We start from the raw sequence: 13,918 nt of genomic DNA on the forward strand, positions 1-13,918 counted from the left end.
AATAAAAAAGGAAATCTTGCCATTTATAACAACATGGATGGATCATGAAAGAATTCTGATAAGTAAAATAAGTCACTAGAGAAAGACCAATATCATATGGTCTCAACTGTATGTGGAATCTAAAAACAAGCAAAAAGCAAAAATATCTCCTAGATACAGAGAACAAATAAGTTGCCAGAGGCAGGGGATGAGAGGGTTGGTGACATGGGTGAAGGTGGCCAAAAAGTACAGATTTTCAGTTAGAATAAATAAGTCCTGGGGATATAATATATAGCATGATGACTAATTAATACTGTATTATGTATTTGAAAATTGCTAAGAGAGTAGAACTTAAAAGTTCTCATCGTAAAAAAAAAATTATAACTGTGTGGTGATGGATGTTAAGTAGACTTACTGTGGTAACCATTTCACAATATTTGCAAATATGAATCATTATGTTGTGCACCTGAAAATGTTATATGTCAATTATATTTCAATAAAAATAAGCTTAAAAAATGAAGTTTGAACATACAAAAAGCTAAATTTTTATCAAACTAATTTCATACTTTGTCTTTGTTGTGGGCATTATTACATTCATGTGAGGTTATGATGATGTGATCTGGGTTTTTAGTAAATTATTTTTTAAAAAACTTCTTTACCCTCTCACTGCCCCAGAGAATGTGGTGGAGTCTGATTCCAAGCAACAAGGATATTATCACAAGCAGTCCAGGAACACGAGAGGATGTTGGGTCAGGTCTGAGGAGAGAAATGGCCTATCCAAGTCCACCAACAGGGCATGACCCCTGGACTCCAGGAGCATTAATACATATCTGCAGCATCCAAATTTTTCTTTTCCACATTGTAATTTCCCTTTGCCCCAAAATCTGGATAAAAATGTAGAGCCTGGGTGCGGCTGTACTTTGAGGAATTAAGGGAAGGGCCTGGGTCTCTGCTGCCCTGAGGCAGCAAAGAAAGGACGATAGCTGCGTAGGAAAGACAGGTAAAAGATAGCAGTAAGTCATCATCAGAGGTTTTAGGGGAGCAGGTGGCTGGTGACTGCTGACACAAAGGATTGGAACATGCAAGCATTCATCAGAATCAGATGAAAAGGTATACTTCCCTCCTTACTACCCATAGTCCATAGTGTCTCATGTTTCATTCCCCCTTCTGATTACCCCCCCTTTCTTTATCCCTTTCTTCCCCTACCGATCATCCTAGTTCTTATGTTCCATAGATGTCGGGCTCCAAGCTCAGTGAAGAGTCTGCTTAGGATTCTCTCTCCCTCCCTCTCTTCTGCTCCCCCCTCTCTAAAATGAATAAAATTTAAAAAAATGTTCAGTATCAATATTGTATCAGAGTAAGATTTTGGTTGTGTTAAGGAGTAGCAAGATACATTCTGCCAAGGGAATGAATCTGGCCCTGTATTTTAATGTTAGCCGCAGTTAATTACTCACATGATAGACATTTATTAAGCATTTACAATGCTGAGTCCAAAGCACTGAATAGGATGACAACCTGCTAATCCATGATGTCAGGATATAATAGGAGAAAAGACATTTTCGTCAATAGTAATTACACAATTTGGGAACTCATAATAGAGGTCAATTAGGGACATACTGAGTGCCTTTCCCATCACTTTTTACCACAGGAAAAGGCCCATGAGGGAGTGGAGAATGGAGATTGAGTCATACCTGAGGAGTAATGCAGGTTCCACCACTGACCAGTTCTGCTTTGCTTCCTCATGAGCAAGATGGAGGTTTCATAGGGAAGTTGGGAGGATTAAGTTGTGAAAATGAATGCAAAGTATTTAACATAGTTCCTACCACAGAATGAATAACATTAATATTATACTTCTTTTGTGCTTCTTCACAGAGAAGTATCTACCACCTCTAAGCTCCGTTACTTATAATTGGAGAGATTCCTTCTGATGTCAGTCAACAGGTTATTAATTTCAATAAATTAAAAAAATAGAAGAGACAAAATTTTAGTTTTATACATATACTTAGCACTGTCATAGGTTGGGGTCTGTATATTGTTATAAAATAAGCAAAAATACAGTTTTCTCAGTCTAGGTGATGTTCATCAGACATGAGACATTTGGAGATCTGAAATTCATCCCATGAAGATTAGTAAAGAGTAAAGGCTATGAAAGCTGCTGTAGAAGAAAAATAAATGAAACCTTTTGGGTGAAGGGGAGTCTGGCTATAGGAGGGTCTTGGAAATACTGGGAAGTAATAAATTGGATATACATACATCATATTAAACACCTGCCAGATTTGAAAAGGTGAATGATTTAGCACTTGCCCCTTGACTTTGGGATAATCAGGGTCTTCTGGCTTCCCAGGTATAGTACATCCCACAGAGTCCCAGAACAAAATGGACTCAATAAGTATGCCAAGTGGAATCTGAAGAGATGTATAATCTGAATAGGGTTTTATTTATTTTTGGATTTAAACACTCATTTCATGAATGTACATTATGTGATAATATAATATCACATAAACAACTGTCATAATAGGTAGTGGTTACTTACAAAGTTAAAGTATTAAATGCAGGTAAATGTGGTGTAGTATATGTCAAACAACTTAGATGAAAGATGGCATGTGCTAGCGAAGTTTCTGGTGAATGGAAAAATCGGCCCAAGACAAAGATACTGATGTCTACAGATGCATGTGAAAAGTTCAAATGAATTGTGGAAAACAAAAAGTTAAATATTTAATATATTAAATAAATAAAACCTTAATTACTAAAATGAATAATAAAAGTGGATGAATCCCTCCTCCTACATTAGTATATTTTTATAGACTTTGTAGTTCTATTCAGAGCCAGTGGAGCCATCAATTCCCGCTTCACCTTTACTTCCCTGTGCTTCTCATTCCCACTCAGTGCTTGAGATGTTTGATATTTTGGCTTCTTCCTCCCACTACTTCTCTTATGGCTCTGATTCTTCCTCTTCCTCTTCTTCCTCTTCCTCCTCTTCTTCCTCTTCTTCTTCCTCTTCCTCTTCCTCTTCTTGCGGAACCTCATCCGCTGCCTCTTCTGGAGCAGCCTGTGCTCCTGGGGGCTTTACTGCAGCAACTTCTGGACCCTTTTCTGTGGGCTCTGGAGGAGCCTTAGAACGTTTATACATGATGACACAAATAATTATCAATATTAATATTATGGGCAAAAGTACCAAAAACAATATGATCAAAGGGTCTAAGTAACTATCTTCATGTTTGAAAATATTGCCAGTGTTTTCAGTTTCCTGTTTTACAAGAGGAGAGCCACTGTCCACACTACCCCCTGTTCCTACAGTTGTGCAGTCAGGTGGGGCATAGCCAGCCTCACAATGGCAGTGCTTTAAATTGTTACAAACTCCTCTCCCATTACACATTCCTTTTGGATCACAATCGTAGTTAAGCACAGCATGATCAATGCACGAGTTATTCATACAGATTTTTTCTGGGGCACAAAGCGTGCCAGTTTGCACATAACCATCATCAGGGATATCAGTAAGGTTGTGGACATCCGAGCTCCAGCACCAGTCATCCACATGAGGAATTTGGATCATTGTTTGCATGGCTTTTACCGATGGTACCAGTTTAACATTTGTGCATATAATTTTCCCACAATAAATATTTTCATCTGCACACTTAACATATTCCTGGTTACTTCGAGTGGGAAGTCCACAGTTTCCAAACCGGTCCCCTCTAGTGTTCATGGAAACATAACAGTCTTCTGGAGCAGATCTTGCAGGGTACCCAAAAACATTTATACATTGAATATCAGGGGTCTTGCACACACCCTGAATGCAATAGTAAACTCTTTGACAAGGTGTACCATCTTGCTTGTATGTGTCAGTGGGACATTTCTCAGAGGTACCATCACAATATTCTGGGAGGTCACACTCTCCAGAAGCAGAGCGACACATGTATCCCTTTACCATATATTCACACGTTTGATTACAGCAGGATCCAGAACTACACTTTGCGTTTTCCTTCAGCCTACATGTTTGGTCACAGCATGGGTTACCACCACAGTCGGGTCCACAGTCACACTCCTCATTCTGCTCCAACACGCCATTTCCACAGGTGGCTTGCCTACGCAGGCGACCTTTGGGCCGAGGCTTGTTAAATAGGCAGGCCCCTTTGTGTTCCCGGAGGAACTGGTAAAAGTGGTCAGAGCTGCAGTTGCTGAAGCCACTTTCTTTAGTGATATTCTCATGCATGAGGCAAAAGCGTCTATCTTTACAAATGCAGGCCGAGTGGTCGTGCTGAATACCCAAGTTGTGCCCAAGCTCATGGACCATGAGCGCTGCAAACAGGAGGACATCTTCATGATGGAAGGATTCAACAGCTGCTGCAAAGCCTCTTGAACAGGCACCATTGAGAAACGCCTGTCCCACATCCTCTCCAGGATGATGTCCCACGATCATGTGGGCAACATCGTGCTTCACACGATGGAAGAGCTTCTCCTGTCGCCAGCTATTGAAATTCCTGAGTGTAACTCGCAAGTCCGCTGGGACTTCTATGAGGTCCCCCTCGGTCCAAATCTCCATTCCAGCCAGCACCAGCTCGGTGTTTATTCCCCTAGTGAAGATGTTGGCCAGAGCGGTGATGTCCATTACTCTCTGGACTGTCTCATTGACGTTACTGCCCCACATTTGGAACCGCTGGTTGTTGACCACGACGAACATCTCCACGTACTTGGTGTGTGACCAAAAGGAGGACAGTGCCTGTAGACTGCGAGGCTTCCTGCTCCCTTGTTGCCGGCTGGTGGACACCGCTTGGCTGCCTTTGGAAGTGACACTACAGGAGACTCGAGCTTGGTGTGCCATGGTGTACAACACATGTTCAAACCGTTTTGAAGTGTCCATGGGCTCAATGCCATAGGGTTTCCCCTCCTTAATCAGGAAGCCCCTGAGGCCTGAACAGGTGTTGAGAGAAACAAAAGAACCTGGGACTCCTTCTATGTAGCCTTCATAGTGACAGTCATGGGAGACGAAAGGCATTTCTTGCCCCAGGACACCATTGTGGTAGCTGAAGACTGGAAAGTTATTCACAAAATAGTCTCTCTTCACCCTCAGGTGAATCACCTGTTTCTGGCCCTGCATTAATAGCGTATAGGATGCCTTTTCCCCTGGGTCTTCCCTTCCCTTGACCGTCAGACTCTTGGGGATGACTGTTTCATAAGAAGAGTAATATACAGAGCGAGGGTCACAGTTCAAGCTTGGCAGGAAAATCAGTATCAACACTAGCATGATCCCCAGCCTGACACACGAAGGTCCTGGTGCTGCTAGTGCCCGCCTTGAGCCCTTCCTTCGTGAAGCCCAAGTCTGAAGCACTCTGCCAGCCTCATAGGTAACCACTTGGTATTTCTGTAGAGAGGACAAGGAGGAGGCAGAGTGTCTCAAAGCAGCCTCCACTGACATGGCCATTGTGAATCAGTTGATGGTGTGTGGCTGGTGTCCATCAGCAGCAGCTCTCCCTGACACACAGACCTTCAGGCATGAGCTCCAGATCTATGCTGGCTGCATAAAGGGCGGCTACTGCCTGCCCGTGAGAGTCATAGCCTCTGGCTGTGTCCTTTCCAGTCTCTCTGATGTGTTATCCTTCAGATAGTGTCCTTTCTATGTGAGTTCCTTCCACAGCATCAGCTTCAGTGCTCCTTGGCTAAAGTCCTTTTGACATCATGGACTGATGTAATCTTGAAGGACTGCAAACGCTAAAATGCAAGACCCTACCTTGAGAGTGGAAACAAAACCTCCATGCCTTCTCAACTGTGCCACGTGGAATGCCCCACCCCCATCCCTCCTGTTGTCCGTTGCTTGGCTAACTCCCAAGTGTTCCAGACCAGGAGGCTTAGACATCTTTGGAGGGTACACTCTGTTGCTTGATTCCCCTCCTTTAAAACTCCTGCTCTGGGGTGCCTGGGTGGTGCAGTCGTTAAGCGTCTGCCTTCGATTCAGGGCGTGATCCTAGCGTTCTAGGATCGAGCCCCACATCAGGCTCCTCCGCTGGGAGCCTGCTTCTTCCTCTCCCGCTCCTCCTGCTTGTGTTCCCTCTCTTGACGGCTGTCTCTCTCTGTCAAATAAATGAATAAAATCTTTTAAAAAAATAAAATAAAATAATAAAACTCCTGCTCTGTAACACATGGACATCATAACACGGATTGTTCTTTATCCCTGGATGGCATTATAGTGATATGCACATCTCACAGGCCAGTCTGTTAGATAAGGCAAATGGAGTGGCAGCCCTGTGCCACAAGATAGACTCGAATGGATGGTGACTCATGGGGCAAGGTCAATACCCCTATGTTTTAACATCATCAGAGTTCGGTCTCTCAAGTTCTGTTTATAACACTGTCCAAACCTGTGTATGGGGATGCCGATAGAGCGGCCTCCTCTTATGCGTGAGTATCATGGGCATGTTGGTGGGTGAGTCTGGGCCCACACTCTTCTCAGGATGGCCCTGACCTCCTGGTGTGCTAAGATGATGCCCGTTGTAAACTAGGTATCCTAAAAGTCTCTCCGTGTTAGAATACGGCCTCCATGTATTCGGTGACTACTTCTGTCTGTTCATCTTTATACCGTCAGGTCTAGAAGAGTGCTTGTCCAAGAGTAGATGAACAAGAATCATTATCGAGTGAAGAAATGACTCCCAGGTTATGAGTGCTGTGATGTCTTATCTGTTGTATGTTATTTGTTTGTACTTGCTTGATGCCTGCCCTGAAAGGCTAAAAATGTCTTCAGGAAAACCCACAACCATGCTGACTAATGGCACATTTGTGATCTCGATATGTACCTCTTCCTACATTTAGCCAGCAGTCCACTCTCCTGATTTCTTCTGGCCTCACCTTTGGCTGAGAAAAACAGAAGCAATCCAAAGAGTACTTCCATATGTAGGTGCCAGGTGAGCCCACCTGTATCTAGATTTTCCTCCTGCTGTAGTGGATAAGTTGTGCATGCTCCAATCTAAGGCCAGTCCCTCTGCTTGTATGTCTCCTTCCCTTTCAGTTTCTCGTGGACTTTGTTTGCTTTTCCAGTTGTCCCTTCCCTTTTCCATCTTTTTTTTTTAAAGATTTTATTTATTTATTTGACAGAGATAGAGACAGCCAGCAGAGAGGGAACACAAGCAGGGGGAGTGGGAGAGGAAGAAGCAGGCTCCTAGCGGAGGAGCCCGATGTGGGGCTCGATCCCATAACGCCGGGATCACGCCCTGAGCCGAAGGCAGACGCTTAACCGCTGTGCCACCCAGGCGCCCCTTCCCTTTTCCATCTTAAACATCTGTTTGTCTGTTAGATCCAGTCTCATTATATACAGTAATATCTCACCTTTATGAAACCATCCTTTTCAGCCCATATCACTCTCCAGTCGCATGCGGTTTCTCTTCTCTGTTTCATAATGAAACCCTTTGAAAGTGTATAAACATTCTTGTTCCAGTCCGCATCACTACTTTTTTCTTTTCTGAAATGTTTAACTTTGAATCACAGCAGAAACACACAACATGCGTAAAACAGAAATGTATTTTACAGTGAATTATTAGAGAACAGCTGAGCCAGACCCAAAAGGACAAATATTTTATGATCTCATTTATTTTTAAAATGTTTTTATTTAAGTGCAATTTAATTAACATATAGTGTATTATTAGTTTCAGAGGTAGAATTTAGGGATTCATCAGTTGCATATAACACCCAGGGCTCTTTCCATCAAGCACCCTCTTTAGTGGCCATCACTCAGTTACCCCATTCCCCCTACCTCCACTCCAGCAACCCTCAGTTTGATTCCTATGGTTAAGAGTCTCTTATGGTTTGTCTCCCTCTCTGTTTCCATCTTATTGTATTTCTCCTTCCCTTCTTCTCTGTTTATCTGTTTTGTTTCTTCGACTCCACGTGAGTAAAATCATATGATATTTGTCTTTCTCTGTCTTATTTCGCTTAGCATAATACCCTCTAGTTCCACCCAAATCATTGCAAATATCAGGATTTCATTCTTTTCTTATGGCTGAGTAATATTCCACTATATATCTATATCTGTATCTATCTATATCTATATCTACATATATCTCTCATCTTCTTTATTCATTCATCTGTTGATGGACATCTGGGATTCTTTCCATTTTTTGGCTATTGTGGACATCAGTGCTATAAACACTGGGGTGCATGTGCCCCTTCAGATCACTAATTTGTATCCTTTGGATAAATACCTAGTAGTGCAATTGCTGGGTCATAGGGCAGCTCTATTTTTAACTTTCTGAGCAATCTCCATACTGTTTTCCAGAGTGCCTGTACCAGTTTGCATTCCCACCAACAGTGTTCGAAGGTTCCCCTTTCTCCGCATCCTCACCAACATCTGTTGTTTCCTGAGTATTAACTTTAGCCATTCTGACTGGTGTGAGGTGGTCTCTCATTGTGGTTTTGATGCGTATTCCGCTGATGCTGAGTGATGTTGAGCATTTTTTCATGTGTCGTTTAGCCATTTGCATGTCTTCTTTGGAGAAATGTCTATTCATGCCTTCTGCTCATTTCTTGACTGGGTTTTTTTTTATTATGTTCAGCTAGCCAACATATAGTACATCATAAGTTTTTGTTGTATAGTTCAACGATTCATTAGTTACATGTAATACCCAGTGCTCACCCCAACACGTGCCCTCCTTAATACCCCTCACTTGGTCACCCCATCCCTCCACCCCTCCCTTCTGTAACCCTCAGTTTGTTTCCCAGAGTCCATAGTCTCTCATGGTTTGTGTCCCTCTCTGATTTCTTCCCATTCAGTTTCCCTCCCTTCCCCTGTGGTCCTCTGCTCTATTCCTTATGTTCCACATATGAGTGAAACCATATGATAATTGTCTTTCTCTGCTTGACTGACTCCACTTAGCATAATTCCCTCCAGTTCCATCCATGTCGATGCAAATGATGAGTATTCATCCTTTCTGATGGGTGAGTAATATTCCATTGTATATACGGACCACATCTTCTTTATCTATTTTTCTGTTGAAGGGCATCTCGGTTCCTTCCACACTTTGGCTGTTGTGGACATTGCTGCTATGAACGTTGGGGTGCAGGTACCCCTTCTTTTTACTGCATCTGTATCATTGGGGTTAAATATCTAGTAGCAGATTGTTTGTTTTTTTAAGTGTTGAGTTTGAGAAGTTCTTTATAGATTTTGGATACTAGCCCTTTATCTGATATGTCATTTGTAAATATCTTCTCCCATTCTGTAGGTTGCCTTTTAGTTTTGTTGACCATTTCCTTTGCTGTGCAAAACTTTTCTATCTTGATTGAGTCCCAATAGTTCACTTTTGCTTTTGTGTCCCTCGCCTTTGAAGGCGTGTCGAAGAAGAAGTTGCTGCAGCCGAGGTCTGAGAGGTTGCTGCCTGTATTCTCCTCTAGGATTTTGGTGGACTCCTGTCTCACTTTTAGGTCTTTCATCCATTTTGAGTTTATTCTTGTGTATGGTTTAAGAACGTGGTCCGGTTTCATTCTTCGGCATGTGGCTGTCCAGTGTGAGTTATGCATCAATGAAGCTATTGTTGGAAGTCAATAAATGTTGAACCACCCTGCAGCCCAGGAGTAAATCCCACTTGGTTGTGGTGAATAATCGTTTTAATGTACTCTTAGATCCTATTAGCTAGTATCTTGGAGCGAATTTTTGCATCCATGTTCATCAGGGATATTGCTCTGTAATTCTGCTCTTTGGTGGGGTCTTTGTCTGCTTTGGGATCAAGGTAATGCTGGCGTCACGGAATGAGTTTGGAAGTTTTCCTTCCATTTCGATTTTTTGAAACAGCTTCAGAAGAATAGAAATTAATTCTTCTTTAAATGCTTGGTAGAAGTCCACTGGGAGGCCAGGGCGTTTGGCCCTGGCTCTTGTTCGTTGGGAGGTTTTTGATTACTGCTTCAGTTTGTTTGCTGGTTATGGGTCTGTTCAGGTTTTCTATTTCTTTTTGTTTCAGTTTTGGTAGTTTATATGTTTCTAGGAATACATCCATTTCTTCCAGATTGCCTAATTTGTTGCCGTATAATTGCTCATAATATTCTCTTGTAATTGTTTGTGTTTCTTCGTTGTTGGTTGTGATTTCTCCTCTTTCATTCATGATTTTGTTTATTTGGTTCTTTTTTCTTTATGCTAAGGCTGGCTAGGGGTTTATCGATCTCATTAATTCTTTGAAAGAACCAGCTTCTAGTTTCCTTGTGATCTGTTCTTTACTGTTTGGGTTTTTTTTTTAATTTCTATGTCATTGATTTCTGCTCTAATCTTTATTATTGCTCTTCTCCTGCTGGATTTAGGCTTTATTTGCTGTTCTTTTTCCAGCTCCTTTAGGTGTAAGGTTAGGTTGTGTATTTGAGACTTTTCTTGTTTCTTGAGAAAGGTTTATATTGTTATATACTTCCCTCTTCAGACTGCCTCTGGTGCATCCCAAAGGTTCTGAACTGTTATGTTTTCATTTTCATTTGTTTCCATGTATTTTTTAAATTCTTCTTTAATTTCCCGGTTGACCCATTCATTCTTTGGTAAGATGCTCTTTCACCTCCATGTATTTGTGTTCCTTCCCACTCGCCTCTTGTGATTGAGTTCCAGTTTCAAAGCATTGTGGTCTGAAAACATGCATGGTATGATCTCGCTCTTTTTGTACCAGTTGAGACCTGATCTGTGTGACCCATTGTGTGATCTATTCTGGAGAATATTCCATGTGCACTTGAGAAGAATGTGTATTCTGTTGCTTTAGGATGAAATGCTCTGAATAGGTCTGTGAAGGCCATCTGGTGCAGTGTGTCATTCAAAGCCCTTGTTTCCTTGTTTATCTTCTGCTTAGATGATCTGTCCGTTGCTGTGAGTAGGGTGTTAAAGTCCCCTACTATGATTGTACTATTATCATTGTGTTTCCTTAATTTTGTTATTAATTGGTTTATATAGTTGGCCGCTCCCAACTTAGGGGAATAAATATTTACAGTTGTTGGATCTTCTAGTTGGATAGACCCTTTCATTATGATATAGTGTCCTTCTTTGTCTCTTATTACAGCCTTTGGTTTAAAATCTAGTTTGTCTGACATAAAGATTGCTACTCCAGCTTTCTTTTGATGTCCATTAGCATGCAAAATGGTTCTCCACCCCCTCACTGTCAATCTGGAGGTGACTTTGGGTCTAAAATGAGTCTCTTGTAGACAGCATATTGATGGGTCTTGTTTTTTTATCCAGTCTGATACTGTGTGTCTTTTGATTGGAGCATTCAGTCCATTTACATTCAGAGTAATTACTGAAAGATATTAAGTGCCATTGTATTTCCTGTAAAATCGCTGTTTCTATAGATTGTCTCTGTTGCTTCCTGATCTTTGTTACTTTTAGGCTCTCTCTTCACTCAAAGGATGCCCTTTAATATTTCTTGCAGGGCTGGCGTGGCATTTAGGAATTCCTTTAGATTTTGTTTGTCCTGGAAACTCTTAATCTTGCCTTCTATTCTGAGTGACAGCCTTGCTGGATAAAGGATTCTTGACTGCATCTTTTTCCCATTTAGCACATCGAATATATCATGCCTGTCCTTTCTGGCCTGCCAGGTCTCTGTGGACAGGTCTGCTGCCAGCCTTATGTTTCTACCCTTGTAGGTTACAGACCTTCTGTCCTGAGCTGCTTTCAAGATTTTCTCTTTATCTATGAAATTTGCAAGCTTCACTATCATATGTCGAGATGTTGACCTATTTTATTGATTTTCAGGGGGTTTCTATGTGCCTCCGGGACTTGAATGCCTCTTTCCTTCCCCAGATTAGGGGAGTGCTCAGCTATAATTAGTTCAAATAGACCTTCTGCACCCCTCTTCATCTTCTGGGACCCCTATTATTCGAATATTATTTCACCTTATGGTATCACTGATTTCTCATTGTCTCCCTTCATCATCCAGTAGTTGTTTTTCTCTCTTTCTCAGCTTCCCTGTTTTCCATCGTTTTGTTTTATATATCACTGACTCTCTCTTCTGCCTCATTTATCGAAGCTATTGAGCCTCCATTTTTGACTGCATCTCAGTAATCGCATTTTTAATTTTCACCTAATTAGATTTTAGCTCTTTTGTTTCTACAGTAATGTTTCTCTAGTATCTTCTATGCTTTTTTTCCAAGCATATTTTTTTATAATTGTTTTGAATTCTAGTTGTGACATCTTACTTATATCCATATTGATTAAATCCCTGGCAGTGAGTAGTACTTCCTCCTGTTCTTTCTTTTGGTGTGTCTTTCTCCGTCTCATCATTATGTCCAGACAAGAATAGAAGAAAGAGAGAAAAGACAAAAATAACAATACCACCGAAAAATACAAACAAAACTAACCAGAAGAAAACAGAAACAGGGGCGCCTGGGTAGCGCAGTCGTTAAGCGTCTGCCTTCGGCTCAGGGCGTGATCCCGGCGTTCTGGGATGGAGTCCCACATAGGGCTTCTCCACTGGAAGCCTGCTTCTTCCTCTCCTACTCCCCCTGATGTGTTCCCTCTCTCGCTGGCTGTCTCTCTGTCACATAAATAAATAAAATATCTTTAAAAAAAGAAAACAGAAACAAATATAAGAAATCAGCCAAGAAGTAAAAGAGAACAAAACAATAAAGTACATCCTGAGTGTATTTTGGTTTGTTTGTTAAAAGAAACTAGATCTCAAATATAGGAAAAAATGAAAAACTTCTATGTATAAACATATGATAAATATAATATCTATTTATAATTATATATAAACTATTATATAAATATAATAATAATACAAAAATACAAAAAACAATGGAAGGAAAATAAAGTATGTATATATTAAAATTTTTAATAACAAAAAAAAGAATTAAAAAAATAAGAAAATACCTGAAAAAAATAAAACTGGAAGACTAAAAAAATAATAATAAAAACCCACACGAATGCTATATACCGTTTTTCCCAAAAGCTGAAGTTTTGCAGTTCTCTATGATCGGTAACCTTGGTGCTAGCGAGTTGTTCCAGCTGGTCTTCCAGAAGAGGGGTCTGTTGTGGTGATTCTCGGGTGCCTTGCCAGATGGAATTGCACTCCCCTTATCAAGGGACGGGGCTCAGTGCAGGCAGCTCCAGATTGCACTTTGCTGCACACTGTTTTGTTCTCTGAAGGCTTTCAGCACTGATGGGGTGGAGGGGTATGGATATGGCCGTGCCCCAATCTCTAGTCCACCCCCCCCCACTCTTCAGGGAGCCCACACAGAAACGCAGTCAATCACTCTTGTCTCCCTGGTTTCCGACCATCCTCTTTGTGACCGGGCTTGTGACCGAGTTTTTTTTTTATCTCAGCCACCCCACCTGGTTGCGAGTCTCCAAACTTTACAGACTCCTGGGGTGCGGACCCAAGCCGATCCTTCCAGGGGAGCGAGAGGTTGTCTTGCTGTGCTTCTGTGTTTTGCTGGCCCCTGCCCAGATTGCAGTCGAAATGGAGAAATGTCTGTGCACATCCTGTGCCCTTTTAAAATTGGACATCTTTTTCTGGTTGAGTTGTAAGAGTTCTTAATGTTTTCTGGGTACTAGTCCCCACCAGATATATGATCCACTAATATTTCTCCCATCCTGTGGGCTGTCTTTTCACATTCTCAGTGCTGTGTTTCTCTCAGAGTGAGAAGTATTTCACTTTTCCTTCCAATCATTTTATTGAGTTAAAACACACATAGCCTAAAACTTACCATCGTAACCATTTTTAAGTGTACGCTTCCGTGGCAATAAATCTGTTTATAATGTTGTGCCACTATGGATCTCCAGGACTCCTTTTCATCTTATAACTTATAACTGAAACTCTATAGCCATTAAACTGTAAACCCCCATTGCCTGCTTGCCTCTAGCCACTAGCAACCACCATTCTACTTTCTCTCTCTAGGATTGTGACTACTCTGGGTGCCTCCTGTGAACGGAATCATAGAAGATTTGTCTTTTGGGGGCTGGCTTATTTCACTTGGCATAGCGTCTTCAAGGTCCATCCAT

The 13,918-nt window shown here is 41.5% G+C and overlaps 2 protein-coding genes across 4 annotated transcripts in view; one reads left to right on the forward strand and one right to left on the reverse strand.

Moving 5' to 3' along the window:
• TMEM116 (transmembrane protein 116) overlaps positions 1-13,918 on the forward strand; it is a 148,226-nt gene that overhangs the window by 84,981 nt on the left and 49,327 nt on the right. The gene's annotated exons all lie outside the window — the stretch shown is intronic.
• LOC123778930 (disintegrin and metalloproteinase domain-containing protein 1a-like) lies at positions 2,912-5,413 on the reverse strand. Its single transcript, XM_045776607.2, has one exon. The coding sequence runs from the start codon at positions 5,396-5,398 to the stop codon at positions 2,912-2,914; it is 2,487 nt and encodes an 828-aa protein (XP_045632563.2). The 5' UTR covers positions 5,399-5,413.

Source organism: Ursus americanus, chromosome 30 (assembly GCF_024610735.1).
Source record: "Ursus americanus isolate L20-20 chromosome 30, mUrsAme1.1.p, whole genome shotgun sequence".
In the NCBI taxonomy this organism is placed as follows: domain Eukaryota; kingdom Metazoa; phylum Chordata; class Mammalia; order Carnivora; family Ursidae; genus Ursus; species Ursus americanus.

Bases quoted from the DNA above. Each gene is read 5' to 3' on its own strand.
- LOC123778930 (XM_045776607.2), bottom strand. From the start codon at position 5,398: ATGGCCATGTCAGTGGAGGCTGCTTTGAGACACTCTGCCTCCTCCTTG.